A 27,952-nucleotide genomic window follows, 5' to 3' on the forward strand; every position below is an offset into this window, starting at 1 on the left:
GATTTTCTTTTCACCTTTCCGATTCCTCTTCGACTCTTTTCAAAGAGTAATTGCCTGTCTTTGTCGATTGTCTGAGTGTGGATGAGAATACTGCGTGAGGTCTACTGTTCACAGAACTACTAGTAAATTGGATGTACATTTACTGTTTCTTCCTTTTTTTAACTTCATTGTGTTCAAACACATTAAGAATAAAACATATTTAATAATACTGTATGACATTTTTGGTAATCCGAGACTACCTCGGTCCCTTAACTTACTGTCGGATTATCGAGGGACAGATGTAATTCAATTGGGGACAAAGAATATGTACAATATTTTACAATGAAGAACGTTGACCAATAAAAATACTAAATAGTCTCAGTTTAAAATGGAAACTTAGGATCCACAACCCAGTAAATTTAGTAAATCGACATTTTTCTGAATGATACTATACAAGTTTAAATAAATGATATATGTGTAGCATATCATTATATAATATTATAAATAACATATATTATTATATGAAATGTATATTAACTATCATCTCAAGTACATAAAAAATTGATTGTATGGTATGAGATGTTGTGGTATTTCTCCATAATTGAAAGAATAAGACTTTGATATTGTCAATACCACTATTAATAAAAGTGGTATTGACAATATCAAAGTCTTATTCTTTCAATTACATAAAAATTAAAAAATCAAAGTACCCTTTTAACGACATGTTTTTACTTTTTAAGTGAGTGAACAAAATAAAGTTGAGAAAAGAGTGCTTATATGAAATTTTCTCAACTTTTATGTAATTTAATACAAGTAGTCCTTACCAAAAGAGTAAATTTAAGTTTGAGGGGCAGTTTCAGAGCTCGGGACTTAGCTAAGTTCAATACTTTAAACAGCTGGAGTCAGAAAATTGGCTTTCCAAAACGGGGCGTAGTCGCAGTTTGTATGATAATCTTTAAGTTCTAAATGTTAACACATTTTTATAATTGGAAACTTTTTTCCTTGACAAAATGAAACATTCCTAAATAATTCTAAATAGCTGAAACGTTACACTATTTTCTCTTTATTTTATTTTGTGTTCAATTTTATAGTTTTTCGAAATTTAATTTAAACGTGGACTGCGCGACTACGCCCCGTTTTGGAAAGCTAATTCTCTGACTCCAGCTTTTTAAAGTCTAGCTAAATCCCGAGCTCGGAAACCGGCCCTAAGAGAGTAACAACTATCATAAGGATCTTAAATTGTCAACTACTTTATTGGCTAATATCTTTGCACCGTTTATCGACTACGCCCCGTTTTGGAAAGCCAATTTTCTGATTCCAGCTGTTTAAAGTCTAGCTAAATCCCGAGCTCGGAAACCGGCCCTAAGTGTTTATGGTCAAAGTAAATAAAATGTAATGATGAATCGAAATCAATGTACGCACTTTTTGAATCACCTATACCATTACTTAAACTACTAGTGTAACAACTACTATCATAAGTATCTTAAAGAGAGGATCTAAGAGAGTAAAAACTATCATAATTATCTTGAAGAGAGGATCTGAGGATCTTAGAGAGTAACATGAGGATCTTAAAGAGAGGATCTAAGAGAGTAACAACTATCATAATGATCTTAAAGAGAGGATCTAAGGGTCTAAGGGCCGGTTTCCGAGCCCGGAATTTAGCTAAGTTCTAAACTTTAAACAGCTGTAGTCAGGAGATTGAATTTCCAAAACGGGACTTATTATTGTTTATTGTTTTGAAGGATCGGATTCAAGGATCCAAAAATTCAAAGAATTCCACACCGAAGCTTATTGTGTTCCCAAGTAGTATGTTAGTTAGTAGATATGCTTGGCATGGCAGTCTCTTCAGACTGATTAGTCCTCGTGACCTACGTGAGTTCCACTTCTGGCCCCCCTTGAAGGTCCTTACGCTGAGGAAGGGGTGGCCAAGTTGCCTCTAGGGCACCCGGCCATCCTTGACTCAGCCTCTTGACCCAAATTTTTGCCTGGAGTTAAACCCATCATGATCTCTTGGGTTTTTTCTTTTTGCCCCTCCGAAACTTCGCAGGGTCAGAAGCCTCACCACTCCAAAGACGTTTTGCCTAAATGGCAGTCCTTCTTTGAGCAGTGGTGAGGATTAGTCACTCCACCCAAAACTCGTGACCTACTTGAGTTCCACTCCTGGCTTCTTTGTAGGTCCTTCCGCTGAGAGAGGGGTCGCCAAATGGCCTCTAGGGCACCTGGCCACCCTCGATTCAGCCTCTTGACCTACATTTTTTGTGCCTGGAGTTTTACCCATCTCTGGTCTCTTGGGTTTCTATTTTTGCCCCTCCGAAACTGCCCTGATGGGGCAGATCCCGTGGGTTTGAAGGCAATACAACTTCTGGAGTTGCCTTGAGGTCCATTTTAGTCGCCTCCTACGACAAGCATGGATACTGTGGGTGAATTCTGGTTTTCAACACATTCTTGAGTACGATGATTGACTCAAAGCTCCCCCAACCCACAGGGGGCAAAACGGGACTTAGTCGCAGTAACTAGTCGAAACAAAATAATATTTATTTTCTCATTTCTATAATTGGAAACATTTTTCGTTAACGGAATGAAACACTCCTAAATCATTCAAAATAGCTGCAACTTTACACAATTTTCTCTTTATTTTATTCTGTGATAATTATAGTTTCAGTTCTAATTTTATAGTTTTTCGAAATTTAATTTAAACGTGGACTGTGACTACGTCCCGTTTCGGAAGCTAATTCTCTGACTTCAGCTGTTTAAAGTCTAGCTAATTTCCGAGCTCGGAAACCGGCCCTAAGAGAGTAACAACTATCATAAGGATCTTAAATTGTGAACTACTTTATCGGCCAATATCTTTGCGATTGCTAATGAGGAGGTGGCTCCAGGCGAGGGGGCATTGCGACAATGGAGAATGCGGCCTCTCCCACTGAACACAAAGTCCTCTATTAGATTGCCATCAACATCCATGGCTTGAGCACGAATTCCAGATGGACCACTGTTGAAAAACAACGAGAAAAGATTCATATTTTAATTCAAATTGGGCTGGAAAAGTGTTTGGGTTTTGTGATTATATTTGTCTTCTTCTAAAATTTGTTTCAGGTTCAATATCACTATTAAATTAAGCGATAAATTTCTGTGTATGGTTATCTGGTAATGTATGTCCAACGGATCTCGAAGACGGCTCTAACGATTTTTACGAAATTTGGAACATAGTAGGTTTATGATATAAAAATTCAATTGCACTAGGTCTCATCCCTGGGAAAACTCGCTGAAGGACATGAAAAGGATAATAATATTATTCATCCTTGGGAAAACAGATGATAATTTCGTCGTCTGTTGATGATTGAAGTGGATGAGCGAGTGCATGTGTGTGGGACTGAGATAAAATTATGAGTCAACTGTTGAACTTTTGTAATAATTCAATCAGGTACTTGGTGCCGGTTGCACAAAAGCCGGTTAAATTTTACTCCTGATTAATTCCAGCAGAACCAACCAGAGAAGCGATCTTTTTGAAATGGTCTTCTCTGATTTGGTTCACGTGAAATTAATCAGGATTAAAATTTTACCCGCTTTTGTGCAACCAGGTCTTTGTGAGAGAAATTTTTGCATTCCTCTGGTAATTGATCTCAATTCACTGTGGTTAGATGGAACATTTCTGTATGAACTATGAATTATATATTATAACTTCTTCTTTCGTAATAATTTTTCATGCTTTTTTACTCCGAGCGAAGCTCGGTCCCCCGATATTTATTATCAAAACGAAAACCCAAATTAAATTCTGTAAATCACTTTGAAGACTTCTGCTACTGCAAATATTGACAACAGGTAAGCAGCTATATGAAAATTCGATGAAAAAAATTATTTGTCAGCCCGGGAATCAATATTACTATATAAAATTATCAATATTACTCACCTTATCACATCGTTTGCTTTGATATCTGGTACAAATTTTTGCAAATCTTTTATCTGACCACTTGTTACTACAGACTTCCACAGCTCGTTGAGACTCAGGGAGAAATATTTGTAGAAAAATTTCTGAAGCCCTTTGTGTGATAAACTTTCATACAATTCTTTCAAATTTATATCCAGTTTTCTGAAACAAAGAGTAAACGATCCAAAAATAATTCCTTGATTTATAGATAATTTGAGGTGGAACAAGTAACTTATGAGAAATATTAGCTACATTTTTACTTTCCTTGCCCTACAACCATAGGTAAGGTATTGCTTTCCAAAAAAAATTAAGGTACCTTAATTTCAAGTTTTCTATACGTTTCAAGGTCCCCTGAGTCCAAAAACATGATTTTTGGGTGGTCTGTGTGTGTGTATATGTGTGTATGTCTGTGAACACGAAATTTTAAACTTAAGGTCCTTATACAATGAGGATCCGACAATAAGAAATTTAATAAAATTCAATTCAAAATGGCGGATAATTACTAAAAAACCATGTTTTTCACAGTTTTCTCGAAAACGGCTCTAACGATTTTCTTCAAATTCATACCATGGATAGCTATTTATAAGCCCTATAAACTGACATGAGACTCATTTCTGGGAAAATTCGAGGAGCTCCGTAATATTCTTGAAAAAAAAATGACGGATAATCACTAAAAAACCATGTTTTTCACGGTTTTCTCGAAAACGGCTCTAATGATTTTCTTCAAATTCATACCATGGATAGCTATTTATAAGCCCTATCAACTAACATGAGTCTTAATTCTAGGAAAATTGCAGGAGCTCCGTAACATTCTTGAGAAAAATGGTGGATAATTACTAAAAAACCATGTTTTTCACGATTTTCTTAAAAATGACGACCGATTTTTTTCAAATTCATACCCTGTATAGTTATTTATCAGCTCTATCAACTGGCATGAGTCTCCTTTCTGGGAAACTAATGGGGGGTCCACCCCATCCTTGAGAAATAGTCTTTGTAACCTCCTAATCGTGCATGAGGTAGGTAGGTAGAGCAGTTCATAAAAAGAACACATAGTCGAGATATTTCATCTGTAGAACAGCTTTTTTGACGACTTTTGAAAAAATCATCGAATTTCACAATTTACACAAAGGTAAAAGTACTCTGAAAACAATTATATATACAAATATACAGAAGTCTGATCGTAGTTTCAAATATTTTGCCGCCAATCGTCATTATGTTATTCCCCTAAATTATTCTCGTTTAAGAATGAGGCTTACAGTTCAATGAGCAAGGAAAGTTGTGTGAGTGTACCACACCAGATTTTTTATACTTATTTTATAATAGGATGAGCCTCGTGAATAGACAAAGCAGATAGCCTTTTGTAGCTTTGCACTATTGCCAATCGATTTTATTCGATTTCAGCAATAACACTTTTAGGCATAGTAACTCACTACGAAGAGATACCAAGATACTTTATCCCTATCATGAAAATTTATTATTAATCACGAGAGAACATATTTTCTTCACGAATATAATATATTATTTTTGATGATCATCAACAATTAATATTACATCAGATAACTTTAATCACAGCTTTCTAATATAGAAGGCGTTGTAAAAAGAGAATCGACAACCCTATAGTACTATCATTTCCACTGAAATGACGTGAATATCAGGTAATATTGCTGATTAAATTTGAGTCTAGTTATCCAATAAATAAATGTTTATTTCCCAGAAAAACTAAAACTACTACATCAATTACAGAAAATATCAGATATTTTACAATTACATAGAATAGATAGTTTCAGAATTTTCTTATAATGTGCCTTCTACTCTGGTCATCTCAAAAGTAAGTTGCACTATTTTTTTATAGGAATTAATGAGGGAAAAGCCTGTGCTGGAATATTTGTAGATGTCATGAAAGCCTTCGATACCGTAGACCATAATATACTATTGCATAGAATGGAACTAGCAGGTATAAGAGGTGTTGCTCAGGTTTGGTTCCGATCGTATTTAACTGGAAGAACTCAAGTAACAAGAGTAAATGATGTGTGCAGTTGTATCGGTGAACAGAAGTTGGAATTCCCCAAGGTTCTGTTCTATCTGGTATATTGTTTTTAATTTATATTAATAGTCTATGTAATGGTGTGCTAAAGGGTTGCCTTTGCTGACGATACAGCTCTTTTCTATAAGGTCGATTCCTTGATCGAACTACACAATAACATGCAAAATGATATAAACGCACTTAGGTGGTGGTTCATAACCAATTTGATGGTAATGAGTCCAAAGAAATGGTAATGACGTCTGGCATTCGCAGTGAACTTTTGTCTGGGTGTTGTGATAGCACTGTAAAATTCCTAAGAGGCCGCCATGACTTATTTGTCAGTTGCGATCAAACCACTATGGAGCTACCACTTACTCCTACCGCCGATTGCCAAGTACGCAGTGTTATTCGTTTTTTAACGAGAAACAATAAAAATGCAACTGAATTCATAGTGAGTTGTGCAGTATGTACGGTGAAAACGGTATGTTGAGACCAATGGTTTCTCGTTGGCGCCAATCATTTATTGAAGACAGAACAACACACGACGAACAACGAAGCGGCCGCCCATCCACTTCACGCACCCCGAACTTTGTCGAAGACAATGCTTGAAGGGTTTGGACCCACCATCCTCCCCTGATCTCGCTCCAAGCGACTTTCATCTCATTCCACCGAAACAACAGCATGGGGAAGACGCTTTGCAAACGAAGGAAATCTCATACAAGAAGTTCCGACATGGCTAACCAGTTTGGCGGCAGAATGATATGACACTGGATTAAAAAAACTTATACCACGATACCAAAAATGTATTGAAATTGAAGGAGATTATGCTGAAAAATAACTGATACATGTAGTTTCTCAAATATAACCTCTTGAGCAAACTATGTGCGTTATTATATTTTTTCCTCCACCTACTGTCAAAAGTACTAAAGTGTCACTAGATACTAAAGTGTCACTTTTTCGCTCTTGGTACTAAAAAACAGAAAAACTCCCTAGGGAGTAAAAGTGACTCCATTTAAATAACATGGGAAGCATCTCTATTTTAAAAACGTACATTTGGAATAGGTCAGAAGGTCTAAGCTCAGATGAGGAAGCATATAGAGTAGTCATTAAACCAACTAAATTCAATAACTCAACCAGGCATTTGATCGATATATAAAATTTATGTTTGTATGCTGAAATTATTATTACAAACTTCATATCACTATTCTAGAAAAAAATTATATTTTTTTTCTTTTAATCCATGTTATTCAAAATACCAGCCAACGAATATACTTATTAACTAATCAAATTTGAAACGGGAACTTCATCATAGCTGTAGTTGTGGCTGTCATTGTTGTTACAACTTTAGTCGACAGATAGTGCTGTCGGAGGAGAACTGTGATTACAAGCCAGCTGTTTCTGTTTACTTTTTAGATTATGTTGTAACACATTGTTTGGTCACATACGTTTTTAAAAATTATTTTATTAGCAGTTTTTATAAAAATGTAGGTGGAGGAAAAATGTTGTGTATATCACGAGTGAAAGATGTTTTTTCTCCCTCAGGAAAATTGTTGCCCTCGGCTTCGCCTCGGGCTTCAAACTTTTCCTCAGGGAGAAAAAACAGCACTTTCACTCTAGATATACAAATAACTATTATTTAATAGTGCAACTTACTTTTGAGATGACCCACGTATATGTTTAGTGTTTCCTGTGTGGAAATTGACCTACTCCACTATGGCGTGCCATGTTCTAGAGTAGGTTTTGTTTGTTTGTTTTTTTTTTGTGTACGGATGGAACAGATATAAAAACGCTTGAGATGAATAATTTGATAATCTATATGAGGGCAGATAAAGAGAAACTCACCTATAGCCTTCTCTTTTGAAAGCTAATAATGCGTTAGGACCCAGCCAAATTTCTCCATTCATCCTAGGTGTAAAATGCACTCCAAGAAATGGAAAACGTGGATCAGGAACCTAAAAATCAAAACGAAAAAGTAAACATTTTTAAAACAGTAAGGACCAATCCACACGAGGTGTTTTCAGACGAGTAGGCAGGGCAGGAAACTCTTCTTTTGGCTGATTATCAGCTGATTCCCGAACGCCAACCCAATCAGCCAATCGGAGAGCTTTCTGCCTGCCGACTCGTCTGAAAACGCCTGAAAAATACCCCATGTGGCTTGGTCCCAAGTGTGTAAACTCGGACACGATAGTAAAAAGGATTATAAAAAGAATTAGGCTAGGCGCACACCAGTTAGTCAAAACAAGACAAGACATGATCAGACACGTTTAGTCACAATATTTCACATAGTTGCTTATGACGCAACTCACACTGATTGGTCATTGCAATTGGACATGTCTTCATAAGCAACTGTGTGAAGTATTGTGGCTAAAGAACGTGTCTGATCATGTCTTGTCTTGTCTTGACTAACTGGTGTGCGCCCAGCCAAGTCAAGACAAGACTAGTCACGATTAGTCACAATACTTCACATAGTTTGTTATGAAGCAGCACACACCGATTACTCATTGCAATTAGACATGTCTTCATAAGCAACTATGTGAAGTATTGTGAATAAACGTGTCTGATCATGTCTTGCCTTGACTAACTGGTGAATGCCCAGCCAAGTCAAGACAAGACTAGTCACGATTAGTCACAACACTTCACATAGTTTTCTTATGGAGCAACACACACCGATTAGTCATTGCAATTAGACATGTCTTCATAAGCAACTATGTGAAGTATTGTGACTAAACGTGTCTTGTCTTTTCTTGACTAACTGGTGTGTGCCTAGCCTAGGAAACATGAATGGGAAAGGATTGAATGAAAATTGAACTTACTGAATCCTATTATATTAAGCGAACAATTTCTGTATTATATATCTGGTTTTTTTTATATCTAATTAATTTTTATCTGGCTATTTTTATATCTTTATATCTGATTATTTATGTTTAACGGATCTCGAAAACGGCTCTAACGATTTTCACAAAATAGTAGGTTTATGATATAAAGATTCGATTGCACTAGGTCTCATCCTTGAGAAAACTCGCTGAACGACATTAAAAGGATAATTAATCCTTGGCTGAAACAGCTGTGGATAGTAAAAAGTGAGTATGTGAAAAATCAAAATATCGCATCCCCGAAATTCATAAGATGACGTATAGCCAGCTGTGAAATATAAACACGATCATTTTAGAGATATTGTGTTCTGTTTATCTATCTATATATATAAAAGCGAAATGGCACTCACTCACTGACTGACTGACTGACTCACTCCCTCACTCACTCACTCGCAGTACCAAAAATCTACCGGACCAAAAACGTTCAAATTTGGTAGGTATGTTCAGTTGGCCCTTTAGAGGCGCACTAAGAAATCTTTTGGCAATATTTTAACTCTAAGGGTTGTTTTTAAGGGTTTAAAGTTCGTCTTTTAGCATGTATATTCTTCTTCTCCCAATCTCTTAATTATAATTGAACTTGTTGAATGGGAATTGAATTTACTGCATGAAGGTTGAATGAGAATTGAACTTGTTGAATGGGAATTAAATTTACTGAATGAAGGTTGAATGAGAATTGAACTTGTTGAATGGGAATTGAATTTACTGAATGAAGGTTAATGCAAATGTCTGAATCAGAATTGAACTAGTTGAATGAGAATTGAACTTGTTGAATCAGAATTGAACTTGTTGAATCAGAATTGAACTAGTTGAATGAGAATTGAACTTGTTGAATCAGAATTGAACTTGTTGAATTGGAATTGAATTTACTGATGAAGGTTGAATGCAAATGTCTGAATGAGAATTGAATTCACTGAATGAGGTTGAATGAGAATTGAATTCACTGAATGAAGGTGAATGAGAATTGAATTACTGAATGAAGGTTAATGCAAATGTCTGAATGAGAATTGAATTCACTGAATGAAGGTGAATGAGAATTGAATTCACTGAATGAAGGTTGAATCAGAATTGAACTTGTTGAATCAGAATTGAACTAGTTGAATGAGAATTGAATTCACTGAATGAAGGTTGAATCAGAATTGAACTTGTTGAATCAGAATTGAACTAGTTGAATGAGAATTGAATTTACTGCATGGAGGTTGAATGAGAATTGAATTCACTGAATGAAGGTTGAATCAGAATTGAATTTACTGAATGAAGGTTAATGCAAATGTCTGAATGAGAATTGAATTTACTGATGAAGGTTGAATGCAAATGTCTGAATCAGAATTGAACTTGTTGAATCAGAATTGAACTTGTTGAATAGGAATTGAATTCACTGAATGAAGGTGAATGAAAATTGAACTAGTTGAATGAGAATTGAACTTGTTGAATCAGAATTGAACTTGTTGAATCAGAATTGAACTAGTTGAATGAGAATTGAACTTGTTGATTGAGAATTGAATTTACTGCATGAAGGTTGAATGAGAATTGAATTACTGAATGAAGGTTAATGCAAATGTCTGAATGAGAATTGAATTCACTGAATGAAGGTGAATGAAAATTGAACTAGTTGAATGAGAATTGAACTTGTTGATTGAGAATTGAATTTACCGAATGAAGGTTGAATCAGAATTGAACTAGTTGAATGAGAATTGAACTTGTTAAATGGGAATTGAATTTACTGAATGAAGGTTGAATCAGAATTGAACTAGTTGAATGAGAATTGAATTCAACCGAATGAAGGTTGAATCAGAATTGAACTTGTTGAATCAGAATTGAACTAGTTGAATGAGAATTGAACTTGTTGAATCAGAATTGAACTAGTTGAATGAGAATTGAATTCACTGAATGAAGGTTGAATGCAAATGTCTGAATGAGAATTGAATTCACTGAATGAAGGTTGAATCAGAATTGAACTTGTTGAATGTGAATTGAATTTACTGAATGAAGTTGAATGAGAATTGGATTTACTGATTGAAGGTGGAATGCAGATGTCTGAATGAAAATTGAACTTGTTGAATCAGAATTGAACTTGTTGAATCAGAATTGAACTTGTTGAATCAGAATTGAACTAGTTGAATGAGAATTGAACTTGTTGAATCAGAATTGAACTTGTTGAATGGGAATCGAATTTACTGAATGAAGTTGAATGAAAATTGAACTTGTTGAATCAGAATTGAACTTGTTGAATCAGAATTGAACTAGTTGAATGAGAATTGAATTTACCGAATGAAGGTTGAATGCAAATGTCTGAATCAGAATTGAACTAGTTGAATGAGAATTGAACTTGTTGAATCAGAATTGAACTAGTTGAATGAGAATTGAATTCACTGAATGAAGTTGAATGAAAATTGAACTCTTTGAATGAGAATTGAATTTACTGAATGAAGGTTGAATCAGAATTGAACTAGTTGAATGAGAATTGAATTCAACCGATAAAGGTTGAATGAGAATTGAACTTGTTGAATGGGAATCGAATTTACTGCATGAATGTTGAATGAGAATTGAACTTGTTGAATGGGAATTGAATTTACTGAATGAAGGTTAATGCAAATGTCTGAATGAGAATTGAATTGACTGAATGAAGGTGAATGAAAATTGAACTAGTTGAATGAGAATTGAATTGACTGAATGAAGGTTGAATGAAAATTGAACTTGTTGAATGGGAATTGAATTTACTGAATGAAGGTTGAATGAAAATTGAACTTGTTGAATGGGAATTGGATTCACTGATTGAAGGTGGAATGCAGATGTCTGAATGAAAATTGAACTTGTTGAATGAGAATTGAATTTACTGAATGAAGGTTGAATGAGAATTGAACTTGTTGAATGGGAATTGAATTTACTGCATGGAGGTTGAATGAGAATTGAACTTGTTGGATGGGAATTGAATTTACTGAATGAAGGTTAATGCAAATGTCTGAATGAGGATTGAACTTGTTGAATGAGAATTGAATTCACTGAATGAAGGTTGAATTGAAATTGATCTTGTTGAATGGGAATTGAATCTACTGAATGAAGGTTGAATGAGAATTGAACTTGTTGAATGGGAATTGAATTTACTGAATGAAGGTTGAATGAGAATTGAACTTGTTGAATGGGAATTGAATTTACTGGATGAAGGTTGAATGAGAATTGAACTTGTTGAATGAGAATTGAATATACTGAATGAAGGTTGAATGAGAATTGAACTGTTGAATGGGAATTGAATTTACTGAATAAAGGTTGAATGAAAATTGAACTTGTTGAATGGGAATTGAATTCACTGAATGAAGGTTGAATGCAAATGTCTGAATGAAAATTGAACTTGTTGAATGAGAATTGAATATACTGAATGAAGGTTGAATGAAAATAGAACTTGTTGAATGGGAATTGAATTCACTGAATGAAGGTTGAATGAGAATTGAACTTGTTGAATGGGAATTGAATTTACTGAATGAAGGTTGAATGAGAATTGAACTTGTTGAATGAGAATTGAATTTACTGGATGAAGGTTGAATGAGAATTGAATTTACTGAATGAAGGTTGAATGAAAATTGAACTTGTTGAATGAGAATTGAATTCACTGAATGAAGGTTGAATGAAAATTGAACTTGTAGAATGAGAATTGAATATACTGAATGAAGGTTGAATCAGAATTGAACTTGTTGAATGAGAATGAACTTGTTGAATGAGAATTGAATTTACCGAATGAAGGTTGAATGAAAATTGAACTTGTTGAATGGAATTGAATTTACTGCATGAAGGTTGAATGAGAATTGAACTTGTTGAATGAGAATTGAATATACTGAATGAAGGTTAATGCAAATGTCTGAATGAAAATTGAACTAGTTGAATGAGAATTGAATTCACTGAATGAAGGTTGAATTGAAATTGATCTTGTTGAATGGGAATTGAATCTACTGAATGAAGGTTGAATGAGAATTGAACTTGTTGAATGGGAATTGAATTTACTGAATGAAGGTTGAATGAGAATTGAACTTGTTGAATGGGAATTGAATTTACTGGATGGAGGTTGAATGAGAATTGAACTTGTTGAATGGGAATTGAATTTACTGAATAGAGGTTGAATGAGAATTGAACTTGTGGAATGGGAATTGAATTGACTGAATGGAGGTTGAATGAAAATTGAACTCTTTGAATGAGAATTGGATTTACTGAATGAAGGTTGAATGAAAATTGAACTAGTTGAATGAGAATTGAATTTACTGGATGAAGGTTGAATGAAAATTGAACTTGTTGAATGGGAATTGAATTTACTGAATAAAGGTTAAATGAGAATTGAACTTGTTGAATGGGAATTGAATATACTGAATGAAGGTTGAATGAGAATTGAACTTGTTGAATGGGATTGAATTTACTGAATGGAGGTTGAATGAAAATTGAACTTGTTGAATGGGAATTGAATTTACTGAATGAAGGTTGAATGAAAATTGAACTTGTTGAATGGGAATTGAATTTACTGAATGAAGGTTGAATGAAAATTGAACTTGTTGAATGAGAATTGAATTCACTGAATGAAGGTTGAATGCAAATGTCTGAATGAAAATTGAACTTGTTGAATGAGAATTGAATTGACTGAATGAAGGTGAATGAGAATTGAATTTACTGAATGGAGGTTGAATGAGAATTGAACTTGTTGAATGGGAATGAATTTACTGAATGAAGGTTGAATTGAAATTGATCTTGTTGAATGGGAATTGAATTTACTGAATGAAGGTTGAATGAAAATTGAACTTTTTGAATGAGAATTGGATTTACTGAATGAAGGTTGAATGAGAATGAACTTGTTGAATGGAATTGAATTCACTGAATGGAGGTTGAATGAGAATTGAACTTGTTGAATGAGAATTGAACTTGTTGAATGGGAATTGAATTTACTGAATGAAGGTTGAATGCAAATGTCAGAATGAAGATTGAACTTGTTGAATGGGAATTGAATTTACTGAATGAAGTTGAATGAGAATTGAATTTACTGAATGAAGGTTGAATGAGAATTGAACTTGTTGAATGGAATTGAATTTACTGAATGAAGGTTGAATGAAAATTGAACTTGTTGAATGAGAATTGAACTTGTTGAATGGGAATTGAATTTACTGAATGAAGGTTGAATGAGAATTGAACTTGTTGAATGAGAATTGAATTTACTGAATGAAGGTTGAATGAGAATTGAACTTGTTGAATGGGAATTGAATTTACTGCATGGAGGTTGAATGAGAATTGAACTTGTTGAATGGGAATTGAATTCACTGAATGAAGGTTGAATGAAAATTGAACTTGTTGAATGATAATTGAATTTGCTGAATGAAGTTTAATATAGTAAAAGTAAATTGGTATGGCTTTTGTTGGTGGGGAGTCCCTTGCGGGAAGGTCCCACCGCCTGAATATATAATTTAATACGTCATTGGGCCTTACAGCTATCATACTTCAGCTGGGACCGTCAGTTTAACGTACCCATCCGATAACACGGGAGTGATCTGGTTAAAAATCTTTTGTTTGTGAGAGGGTTTGAACCCGGGATCTCTATGCTGCTACGCAAGCACTCTATCCACCAAACCACGGATCACTTCTCTATTTAATAAAAAATTGAGCTCTTATTTTTTTTTAAGATGATAGTTTCTTGATCCATTCCGGATTGCCATGTTGCCACTTTTGTCATCTAAACACCGACATGAAGTCATTTATTTAATATAATAAATTATTTGTTTACTTACAGACTAGAGCGCTTTCGAGTTACAAAAGCATTATTAAAAATGAGTTCATGAAACTTGGAAGATTTTCAGTAGTAACTTTGCTTTAGTTGAATCAATACTAAGATATGGAATCACAGTATGGGGAGGTACATATGATTCTCACTTGAATACTCTTTTTATAACACAAAGAGGTGTAATTAAAACTATACTCCGCAAACCCAGAGACTACCCTACACAGCAGGTAGGTATTCAGAGACTTTGATGTCATGACTCTGAGGCAATTATATATAAAAATGTTGATAATAGTTATTTGTGCAACTAGTGCGCAAAGTGTCAGTTTGCTGCACCGAAAGAAACGTTTACGCCCGAGCCGTAGGCGAGGGCGGAATGGTTTCTTGAGTGCAGCAGAGGAACTTTGCGCACGTATTTCACATTAAGTTTTTCCTACAGTTACCATTGAATATGAAAAGTGGGTAATTATGGGTAAAATTGCCTGAAATCCATCAAATAACTTAGTAGTGTTTGAATGGCGGGGGGCAGCTGTGTGGTGTGTGCTGTGGTGGCACTGTGCTGTTGCTGTCCTCGTTATAATATATAATAGTAATAATTAGCGCGTTGTGCTTGGTTGCACCTCTGCTCACTATAGCAGCCACAGCAGTCACTGTTACCAACTTCATTTTGATTTTGCTGCACTGTTGCTCCATATAACCTACTAAGTATTTTGCGTTGCCATGTTGCAAATCTGGAGTGCAGAAAAATTTTTCCCGCACTAGAGCGGAAAAGTGATTCTTTGCGTTCTGTAATCAGTGCAGCAATGGCCACTTTTCAACGTAACTGTAGGAAAATACATTAATAACTAGAGGAATCGGACCTACATACATCTTATTCATTCAGACCTAACATAGTGAGAAAATACAAAGTATATCACAGCAACCTGAGTATAGTTCGGAGACAGATTATTTATGTTAGCTCCAAGTTAATCAACATGGTACCTGAAGAATTTCTAGCTCATTGTCAAAATAGTAAAATATTGAATAAATGGATATATGATAACTTTTTCCAAGAATTAAGTTTCCTGTCAATACCTTAAGTAAATAAGATAACCAAAGCAGATAACAATATTTTGGTATTTCTATTGTTTTTTATTGTTTTACAATTTATCATATTATACGATATATGTATAACTCCCATCATTACTATAGTGAGGCCCACGTTATAATGACAGTATTTGATCAACTTTGGTTTTGCTATCCTTGTCTATCATTCGACAAAGCCGGTGGTACTATCCTTTTCTAGGTCCACTACTATGCCAATTATGTTTTTGACAGTGCAGAAATAAAATTAATCAATACAGAGAATCGGCATCGCTATTCGTCTATCTTTATTCACTGCCATTATAACGTGGACCTCACTATATTACAATGCGGAACTTCCTAACAAGATGGCGGATTTTTGCACCAGGGTACTAGCCGAGTTTCCATACTGTATGTATACTGTGGCCAGACTCGCAAAAAGGCATTGGATCCTTTCCCCACTTGTGCAACGCATAGGCGCATCTTCCTTGCTGAGTTCGGATCCTGTCGAGAGCCGACCACAGTTTGTGTATTTAATTATATCAATAAATTTTGTTATTTTCTAATAAATTTATTTTAAATTACCTGATTTCTGTCTCTCCCCAGACTCGCAAAAAGGCATTGGATCCTTTCCCCACTTGTGCAACGCATAGGCGCATCTTCCTTGCTGAGTTTAGATCCTGTTAAGAGCCGACCACAGTTTGCGTATATAATTATTCATAATTTTTTTTATTCTCTAATAAATTTATTTTAAATTACCTGATTTCTGTCACTTCCCAGTACTCGAATCGGAAATTTCGTAATGTCTCTATTGCTAGAAGTGCCTTCAGATGCAGTCAGTATCTGGCTAACGTTAAAACCTAGGAATATTTTACCTCCCATTTTTGTAAACTCTAAACCATACGTTCTGGTCACCAGTCCATAATCCACAATCCCAGTATGGGGTGAATGCACAGCCTTCAATCCCTGGAATTTTGAAAAAGGTCTATCAAACAGGATCACTTGCAACAAAAAAGGTACATATGATTCTCACTTAAATAGTATTTTATAACACAAAAAGGTGTAATTAAAACTATACTCCGCAAACCCAGAGACTATACTACACATCAGGTATTCAGAGACTTTGATGTCATGACTCTGAGGCAATTATATATTATACTAGCCGTCAGGCTCGCTTTGCTCGCCATATCCGTCTAGCAAGGGGGCTCCGCCCCCTGGACCCCGACTGGTTCGTCCAAGAATAAGATAAGCAGGCTCGCTTCGCTCGCCTGCATTTTTCATTTGAACATTTTTATCATATGTTAGAACAATCCAGTCGGGGGTCCAGACTAAACGTCTGGCTAAACGGATATGGCGAGCGGAGCGAGCCTGACGGCTAGTAATATAATATTCCAGGATTGAAGTAGCAGTGCCCAATCAATTTTTCCGCGATAAATGCATTAAATCTTCAACTTGGTGCCAACCTAACAAAGTCAACTCAACTTAATGCCAACCTGACAAAATTATTATTTAGTTGCCAGTTAACAACTGTTTCGAAGAGGTACTCTATCTAGATTATAGTTCTATAGTAACATATGATATGGAAATTTCAATTATAATTAGGAGATTGGGAGAAGAAGAATATACATGCTAAAAGACGAACTTTAAACCCTTAAAAACAACCCTTAGAGTTAAAATATTGCCAAAAGATTTCTTAGTGCGCCTCTAAAGAGCCAACTGAACATACTACCAAATTTGAACGTTTTTGGTCCAGTAGATTTTTAGTTATGCGAGTGAGTGAGTGAGTGAGTGAGTGAGTGAGTCAGTCAGTGAGTGAGTGCCATTTCGCTTTTATATATATAGAAAAATGTTGATAAAATACATTAATAACATATACAGCACTTTGAGGGATCGGACCTACATACATCTTATTCATTCAGACCTAACATAGTGAGAAAATACAAAGTATATCACAGCAACCTGAGTATAGTTCGGAGACAGCTTATTTATGTTAGCTCCAAGTTAATCAACATGGTAGCCTACCTGAAGAATTTCTAGCTCATTGTCAAAATAGTAAAATATTGAATAAATGGATATGTGATAACTTTTTCCAAGAATTAAGGTTCCTGTCAATACCTTAAGTAAATAAGATAACCATAGCAGATAACAATATTCTGGTATTTCTATTGTTTTTTATTGTTTCACAATTTATCATATTATACGATATATGTATAACTCCCATCATTACTATAGTGAGGTCCACGTTATAATGACAGTATTTGATCAGCTTTGGTTTTGCTATCCTAGTCTATCATTCGACAAAGCCGGTGGTACTATCCTTTTCTAGGTCCACAACGATGTCAATTATGTTTTTGACAGTGTAGAAATATAATTAATTAATTCAGAGAATCAGCATCGCTATTCTTCTATCTTTATCCACTGCCATTATAACGTGGACCTCACTATATTACAATGCGGAACTTCCTAACAAGATGGCGGATTTTTGCACCAGGGTACTAGCCGAGTTTCCATACTGTATGTATACTGTGACCACACTCGCAAAAAGGCGTTGGAGCCTTACCCCACTTGTGCAACGCATAGGCGCATCTTCCTTGCTGAGTTCGGATCTGTCGAGAGCCGACCACAGTTTGTGTTTATAATTATATTAATAAATTTTGTTATTTTCTAATAAATTTATTTTAATTACCTGATTTCTGTCACTTCCCAGTACTCGAATAGGAAATTTTGTAATGTCTCTATTGCTAGAAGTGCCTTCAGATGCAGTCACTATTTGGCTTACGTTAAAACCTAGGAATATTTTACCTCCCATTTCTGTAAACTCTGAACCATACGTTCTGGTCACCAGGCCATAATCCACAATCCCAGTATGGGGTGAATGCACAGCCTTCAATCCCTGGAATTTTGAAAATGTTCTATCAAACAGGATGACTTGCAACAAAAACATACATAAAACGTATTGATTGCATAATTATTATTAAACGAAAATCCCAATTAAATGCTGTAAATCACCCCGAGTAGTTCTAACCTATACGTGTAGGCTAACTGAAGCATGGACGAAGTCTAGGATGGTTAGTTATCAAGTTTTGAAATGTCATTTCAGGTATTTTAATTTGTGTTTCTCATACGGTAATGTCTAAAAATTATTTCATTGTTTCAAAAATTCATTTTAAATCAATTATACGACTCGTGTACTCAAGTATTTTGATAGAATGAAGTGAAAAATGGCGACTGATAATGAATTGTTTACTTTTGTACAGTCACTGTCAAAAGTAAAAATAAAATATTCTGGCAAACTGACAACATTGCAAAGCTAGAGAGAGATAGCGCTATCTGTTTTGTTGTATGATAGAAAAGGACAGCAAAAGTATTGTCAATCGTACACTGCCATTAAAACATGGATCTCACTATAGTGAGGTCCACGTTATAATGACAGTATTTGATCAACTTTGGTTTTGCTATCCTAGTCTATCATTCGACAAAGCCGGTGGTACTATCCTTTTCTAGGTCCACACCGATGTCAATTATGTTTTTGACAGTGTAGAAATAAAATTAATCAATGCAGAGAATCGGCATCGCTATTCCTCTATCTTTATCCACTGCCATTATAACGTGGACCTCACTATATTACAATGCGGAACTTCCTAACAAGATGGCGGATTTTTGCGCCAGGGTACTAGCCGAGTTTCCATACTGTATGTATACTGTGGCCAGACTCGCAAAAAGGCATTGGATCCTTTCCCCACTTGTGCAACGCATAGGCGCATCTTCCATGCTGAGTTCGGATCCTGTCGAGAGCCGACCACAGTTTGCGTATATAATTATTCATAATTTTTTTTATTCTCTAATAAATATATTTTAAATTACCTGATTTCTGTCACTTCCCAGTACTCGAATAGGAAATTTCGTAATGTCTCTATTGCTAGAAGTGCCTTCAGATGCAGTCAGTATCTGGCTAACGTTAAAACCTAGGAATATTTTACCTCCCATTTTTGTAAACTCTGAACCATACGTTCTGGTCACCAGGCCATAATCCACAATCCCAGTATGGGGTGAATGCACAGCCTTCAATCCCTGGAATTTTGAAAATATATCAAACAGGATCACTTGCAACATAAACATACATAAAACGTATTGATAGCGTAATTATTATTAAACGTGAATCAGAATTAAATGCTGTAAATCACCCCGAGGACTTCTGCAACTGCGAATATTGACAACAGGGTGAACAGCTAGATGGAAATTCGATGAGCGCTACTATACAAAAATTATTTGTCAGTCCGGGAATTTTTGTCCGGGAAAATCCCAATTAAAAGATGTAAATCACCCCGAAGACTTCTGCTACTGCAAATATTGACAACAGGGTAAACAGCTAGATGAAAGTTCGATGAGCGCTACTATACAAAAATTATTTGTCAGTCCGGGAATTTTTGTCCGGGAAAATCCCAATTAAATGCTGTAAATCACCCCGAAGACTTCTGCTACTGCAAATATTGACAGCAGGGTAAACAGCTAGATGAAAGTTCGATGAGCGCTACTATACAAAAATTATTTGCCAGTCCGGGAATTTTTGTATAGTAGCGAACTTCCATCTAGCTGTTTACCCTGTTGTCAATATTTGCAGTAGCAGAAGCCTTCGCGCTGATTTGCAGCATTCGCAGCAATTGGGATTTTCGTTTGATAATAATTATTCATTAATTAGCATTTGAACAAATGAAACGCGAACTTCCATCTAGCTGTTTACCCTGTTGTCAATATTTGCAGTAGCAGAAGTCTTCGCGCTGATTTGCAGCATTTAATTTGGATTTTCGTTTAATAATTATTATTCATTGATTAGCATTTGAACATATGAAACGCGAACTTCCATCAAGCTGTTCACCCTGTTGTCAATATTTGCAGTAGCAGAAGTCTTCGCGGTGATTTACAGCATTTAATTGGGATTTTCGTTTAATAATAATTATTCATTAATTAGCATTTAAACAAATGAAACTTCCAACTCATTTCCATCTGTATTGATAGCAGTTGTAACAACATGTCAATATTATTTTAGAAGTTACCTTGCAGTGGGGTTCGATTTCTTTTATTTGTGATCCATCGATCATTTTCAAGTCTGGTACTCCGTTGGCCAAACCACGTTTCATCAGCTCCTCCAGTCTTTCAACTTCAACCTCATTGGTTGCCACAATTAGTTTACCAACTTTCTTGTAAGGGATGTTATGCTTATCACAGTAATCGTACATCAGTTTCAGCCCTTCCACACAGAGCTTGGCGCGTAGTGATCCAGGCTTGTAATAGATTCCTCCATGAATCACACCTGGAATAAAATAGTGAAAAAAGTAGTCCGGAATTGAAATAGGCCAGGCACAACAATGATTGAATTTGAATGCTTACTTCTTTGCTCTTTAATAATGAGTAAATAGGTAACAAATTATTTTTTTAAATAGGAAGGGGAAATTTTAAATTTATTTGGATACTCATGAATTGTTATTGTTATTTCATCGTATAAAACCGCATGATGAGCACAGCTCAAACGGTGTACGACATGTCGAATATATCAAGTATATGGTTTCCCTCCATTGAGGGAAAGTTTTTCATTTTACAAAATTGTCTGGATAACTTCTGATCTCTAGGATTTCAGTGAGAAGATCTCATAACATTCTCTTAATGAATACGGGCAGCATTCAGTCAGTATATCTTTGAGAGCTGTATAAAATTTACCATGACTGTCAACACTCTTAAGTTCGTCCGTCAAACAGTTGAAAATTCTGAGCCCAGTATAATGTCACAGAATAAGTACAGAAAGGAAACTTGTAATCAATCGCCTATCTAACCAATGCTTTTTACATGACCCCAATACAAAACACGTCACGTGACCTTGGGAAGTTCCAATCCTGGTCTTCTGATTGGCTCGTGGCAGTGAACGAGATCAATCGATCCGGATCATTAAAGTGATCCGAACCTACCATCAATACTATTACAATGCGGCGCTTCCTAACAAGATGGCGGATTTTGGCGTCAGGGTATAGCCAAGTTTCCGTACTGTATGTATACTGTGATAATGTGGTCCCCCCTCCAAGAGCGAAAGTCTATGAGTGAGGTACTGAAGGGTAAACATTTTATGTCTTGTGGGGTATCTGTGTGAAATGTTATCCTCCATGAATTTCTGCTTATTGATGTAAACAAAAGATGCAATATCCAAAAAATAAAGGGCTGGAATTGTTAATAATTTGAGTTTTTTGAAAATTGGCCTACATAAAACCTTAGATTCGGCTCCCTCAATAACCCTGTTTGCTTTCTTTTGCTTACGGAACATAATTCTGAAGGTTTGTCTGGTTGCTGCCCCAGAATAAGATACTGTATCTGATGTGAGACATGAAATAGCCATGATAGACAGTTAGTGCTGTTTTTCTATTTGCCACTCTGACTATTGTTTTCAAGGCAAAAATAGCACAGGACAATTTCACATCCAATGCTTTTACGTGGCTATCCCACTTAACATTTCCCTGCAGGTCAACACCAAGAAATCTAATCATCTCAGCAGCGCAACAATCCTCTCCTGTTGTTGAGTAAAGAGTATGTGCGAGACTTCGAGAGCCCCCAGTAGAAAATTTGAGATGATGGGTTTTCTTCAAATTTAATTTTAGAAGATTACAGCTGAACCAATGGCTAAGCTGGTTAAGAGCCTGTACTGATTTCCGCTGGACTTCATCATCATCTTCACCCTCACAATCACAGTGGTATCATCTGCATAGAGAATGAGGTCAGAGCTAATACTATGAATATTTTTTTAAGCTACTACTTATGAATATTTGAATACTATTCATGAATATTCAAGGCTACTGAGAATAAACCATATTATAATTAACGAGTGAAGTACCATTGTCTCAAATTAAGGTACCGAGGTGTTTCGAGTTGGTCACACATTTACTCACAGAGAGATGAAAATTCAAAATTTGTTGGTCACAGAGAGAGTGGGAAAGATTGTCGTAGGTGAATTTGGAGTACCATTGGGCATGTCAAAAATTATTAATGGTAAAAAACGAGTTTTAAACCAATGTTTATTTTTCGATAGCGCTATCTGCTTTGTAGAATGATAGACAACGATAGCAACACCTATACTAATCAATACTATTATTATAACGTAGACCTCACTAAAGAGCAAGGAATGATAGAAGAAAAATCTGGTGTGGCGCACTCACACAACTTTCCTTGCAGTTATGAAAATTGATCAACTGACGCTAGTGTTCACACGCATCTCAAGTCTACTATTCTAAGATCTGAGCCAGCTGGTGACAGGAAAATAGCTTAATTAATTTTATCTTAATTTTTTTCGGAAAGCAATACTTTTCTTGTGTGTTTACAGTCTAAATAGTGTGTTCTTTGTCTTTTCGGTCTCAAAATTTTATAGTTTTTTCAAAGTTTGGAATTTTCTATTAATTATTGTGATTTATTTAATTTAATTTAGAAGTATTTTTTAATTTAAGAATGATTTTTGTGTGTTTTGAATTGTAAATTGAGTGTGTAATTGATGAATGTTAAGTGACATAACCTAGCTACATTTGGACTGTTGTATAAATTAGAATTGGAACCGTTTTGGGCTTATAAGCCTGTGCTACTTTTCTGTAAGTGTATAATTCTGAATGATTAAATAAATAAATAAATATTAGGGCAAGGAAAGTAAAAAACTTCAATCAACTGGGCCAAACTTTTAGAGCAGATTCACTAGAGCAAGGAATATGAAAGTGGAAAAATTTTCAAACTTTAATCAGTATAAGACTAAAATCTTAATAGAAGATAACTCACAATATAAAATAACTCTTTAAAAAATCCAAGATTTCTCATAAAATTTGATTAAAAATAATAAATGGCCTTTATTCAATTATTCCACAAAAAATAAACAGTACACAAAGCAAATCATTGTAGGCATTTTTACCACATGGAAAAGTGCCTTCTGGGAGAACATAGAAATTTTATTAGAATATAACAGTAAAGTGATTGAATGAAACATACCACTATTACGCCCGGATTGGTGAGAAGCCAATTGCTGCTCCTTCTCTAAAACGGCTATGGACAACGTAGGCAAGCGCGTCTTCAACTCTCGAGCGGTAGCCATCCCGACAATTCCTCCTCCGATTATTGTCAAATCAAAGCACTCCTCATTTCTGAAAGTTAAAATAAAGAAACAAAGTTTAACCATAGAAGAAAATATCCATAGAAACAAGTCAACAATATTGTTGAGTGTTAAAATATGCAAAATTGGATCCCAGCAAGGAATTACTTACCAAGTTGAAAAATCTGAACCAGTCAAAAATAGTTTGTTATATAAATGGGATGTTTCAATAGATGAGAAGCAGGTAATTTCTGAATATTTGTTATTGATTTAATTCAATGTAGATGTGTAACTCAATTACGTCTAGCTTCCACACTTTCGATCTATTTATTTCAATTCAATTCAATAATTCTTTATTGTCATATACAGTGCACAAGAATACATAGATATATGCTTTTAGTATAAAGGAATAAAAAAAATATCAATTCACAAAGATGTACCGTATCGCATTATTGACCTAGAATATTATTGCTAAGCCATAAAAAGTTTGCAAGTCTTGAAAAAAAATTAACAAAACCTGCAATTCTATTATCCAAAATTCCGAGCCATCGGTCGACGACTGCATCGCAAACATGCCCACTATACTGTATATTATTCAATAACAAACAACCACGACACAGCCACCAACCGATGGCCCAAAACAACTAGCCTATTAGCCTATAAGAAATATAACTTACAAAATACATCATTGACTTGCACCGACACAACAACAAAGGAAATAGTAAAGGAAATATTTGTTGACAATAAAAGTATTTTGATAGACTGCACTTTTTGAACAAGCTGCCAGTTTCAGCCAGGACTCTGCCAGAGACAGTCTTGAAGAGGAGACTGAGGGCTTTCCTTCAGGAGAACCCCTTCTATTCTATGAGGGAGTTCTATGATTGTGATCCTCAGACTGTAAGTAGATACTTCTTGCATTAGTCTTGCTGCCTCTTCTGCTTGCTGCTTTTTGTGTTTGATGTGTATTTTTGTTCTTGACCTGTCTTATGACAGTTTTTTATGTTCTTGACTTGTTCACTTGTGGCCATACTTATGACCACGCCATGAACAGAATTGTGCCCAATCTGTAATTTGCGAGAAGACGAAACAGAGTCACACTTCTTAGTGCGCTGCCCTATGTATGCAGACGCAAGGAGGCAATATACTTACAAATATATTCAAAATGTAGTCAATGTCGAAGACCAATTAATGGTACTGTTGTCAAATTTTAGCACAGGGGAAATTAAAAATTTATATAGCTATACACGAAGTGCGGTTAGAATTAGGGAATTAATAATGGACACAACAGGTTGAAGATTTAAGTTGAAATGCCAGATATTCAATTGTTTGTTTTTGTTGTCACTTCTATTGTTATTAGGACTGTTTGGTTGCACTAATTTTGTTTTATCGTCATATTGTTATGGATAGTTATATTGATGTGTTATCTATCGTTGTGTTATGCAATTATTTTAAATAGCATGTGAAAATTTAAAATTTGTTAGAGACAGTTAAAATGAAACATTAGTATTATTATCTATTGATGTGTTATGCAATTATTTCAATAGCATGTAAAAATTTAAAATTTGTTAGAAACCGTTAAAATGAAATAATAGTATTATTATCTATCTATTGATATGGTATGCAATTATTTAAATAGCATGTAAAAAGTTGAAATATTGTTAATGTAAGAGCAACTCTTTGTATGAGCTAACGCTTTAAACAAATAAACTTATTTATTTAATTCAATTTAGAAGTATTTTTAAATTAAAAATGATTTTTGAGTGTTTTGAATTGTAAATTGAGTGTGTAACTGAAGAATGTTGAGGTGACACATAACCTAGCTACATTTGGACTGTTGTATAAATTAGAATTGGAACCGTTTTGGGCGTATAAGCATATGTTTCAATTGTGTTTACAAGTCATGTTTCGGTGGAATTCAAATTTAGTGAATTTTCTATATTAGATTAGACTTATAGTATATTATATTATACTATTAATATATTAGAATTGTAACTTTTGTTGTGTCAAGAAGACTATTATGGGAAGTATCTCTTCCTGGTACCCTCATATTGTAATGTAAATAAATCTCACTCTCTCACTCAAATCTTACTCTCACTCAGCGGTCAGGGTTTTGCCCTTGCTGGGTGGTGCCATGTAATTTTAATTTATTTGTAAAATAGCATAATATTATAATCTAGAATATTTCTTTTGTAAGTTTTTTATTTTGTATTTGTTTTTATGGGCAATAAAGATGTTTAAAAAAAATTCATTTATTTGCCATAGAAAAAACAAATTACAAAGTGTTAAGTTACAATCAATTGCTGTTCCTGTTGATTATAAACGATCTGCACCTGGATGGTTCTAACTTGTTTTCTGCTGATGACACCACCATCATTGGTCAGGGCAGACGGCCCCATGATGCCAAATTCTAAGCACAGGAGGTCTTTTCTGAGGCCAAGAAGTGGTTCTCCAATAACAAGCTGAAATTGAATGAGACCAAGACTCGGGGATTGTGTGTATCATGAGTAGAACAAACATTCTTGATGCTGAAACTTGGTTTTTATATCGACAGCAAATTATCAAGGGAGTCTCATATTTCCAAGGTCTGCAGGAGGCTCTCAAGAGTTGTTTATCTACTTCAGAAGATGAGGGGACTACTTAGTGTTGAACGTTGAACGCCTGCTGATGTTGTACCATGCAGTATTTTCCAGCCACATTCAGTATTTCATCTTGATATGGGAACATTCGCATGTGAAGGACATACTCCTGCTCCAGAAAAAGGCACTTTGTGTAATGACGTTTAGTGAGTATGATGCACACTGCCAACCCATATTCCAACGTTTCGGCTTTTATACAGTTCATGGCCCGTACATATTGTCATCGCTTCTACATGTCAGGAAAACATCTGCACATTTACTAGAAGGGAGGAAGTGCACTCACATGGAACTGGAAGGGGGGTTGACTTGGATGTGACGCGCTGTTGCCTGTCAAGAGTAAAGGACAATTTTCCAGTGGCGGTGCGAATGTTCAACTGCCTGCCAAACTCACTTAGAGCAAGTCAAGTCAATCTGTTCAGAAGCAAATTGGCTCATTTGAAGGAGTTGTTTCAAAAGCTTATTAATAAATTGGATCATTTATTCGATGTTCGATGGAAGCTTTGCTGGACTGTGACGCTGCCTACAGTTAATGTATCAGGTTTTAAATTATTTGACACGATCTTTCCAGGAAGACATTGCCTTGATCACGACATTGGATATTTGAAATAAAAAAGTAGGTTCTGCAGCAGGTAATATATTTTCTGTATTGTAAATCCGTTTACTTGGGTTTGTAAGTTATTACATTGACCAACCAGTTATCAGTGGGTCACCAATTATTTGAAGGTCTGAATAAAAAAAATATTTTGTCCTCTCAGGAGATTCAAAGTGGCAAGCGGCTGAATGGTGTGCCGACATATATGCTATCATTAGCTGGGTACAACAAAAAAATGAAACAGAACCCATGAAAAATTCAACGACTGCAAGCGACTTGTTCCAAGTTTTAATAAATTCCAATCATATATGAATAGCAATTTTTAATAAAAATAAAATTTGACTTGAAAAAATATTTGAAATATTAAGAATAATTTATATTGAACAATATCAAACAAACTCAATACCTGACACCCGAAGATGTTGCAGTAGACATAAGCTTCAAGTGAATGGAGGAATCACTTCCAGTGCTGGCTCTGATAGTTCTAAAATGTGGTTTCATTCTGGTTCGAGATGAATAGATAAACGAAGTTTGAAGAAACACTTTTGAGATATAAGGCATTTTGCAAAATAACTACAGTCTAAATTTGAATAAACACGCATCTATTTTGGAAAGTTTCTTTACAATTATGTAATTAAAGTGACAGATTGATAACAAGAAATAACATTAAGAGCGGTAAAAAGTATAAAGGTAAGCTTAAAATATAATAAATCAAATAGAAATGACGATAAAAAAGTTGTGATAAGAGTGATAAAGCAAAGAAAATGTAAAAGAAGTTCTAGGTTATGTTATTGTGTTGAGTTACCCAGCTGTTTACTGTACAGCCAGCTGTTGGAATACCACTCTTGCAAAAGCACTTTCCTTGGATGTAGCTTAATATGAATTGAAATACTTTGATTTCAATACTAAGAGTGATTAAATTTAATTTTAATGAAATGATTGTATTTTTTCCATTTATCATTTAAATTTTACTGTCCATCAACTTTCGTATAACTTTTATGAAATCGATACA

At 35.0% G+C, this 27,952-nt stretch overlaps 1 protein-coding gene across 1 annotated transcript; it reads right to left on the bottom strand.

The window, feature by feature from the left end:
- Window positions 1-2,347: 2,347 nt before the first annotated feature.
- On the bottom strand, window positions 2,348-27,724 carry LOC111048250 (L-2-hydroxyglutarate dehydrogenase, mitochondrial). Its single transcript, XM_039429598.1, has 9 exons — window positions 27,347-27,724; window positions 23,613-23,764; window positions 20,660-20,916; window positions 19,470-19,676; window positions 18,292-18,498; window positions 16,365-16,571; window positions 7,770-7,879; window positions 3,887-4,066; window positions 2,348-2,968 (listed from the first exon to the last, which is right to left on the bottom strand). Exons 1-9 carry the CDS (start codon window positions 27,499-27,501, stop codon window positions 2,785-2,787), a joined length of 1,659 nt encoding a protein of 552 aa, XP_039285532.1. The 5' UTR covers window positions 27,502-27,724; the 3' UTR covers window positions 2,348-2,784.
- Between the last annotated feature and the right edge of the window lie 228 nt (window positions 27,725-27,952).

This window comes from Nilaparvata lugens, chromosome 5, assembly GCF_014356525.2.
Source record: "Nilaparvata lugens isolate BPH chromosome 5, ASM1435652v1, whole genome shotgun sequence".
NCBI lineage: Eukaryota > Metazoa > Arthropoda > Insecta > Hemiptera > Delphacidae > Nilaparvata > Nilaparvata lugens.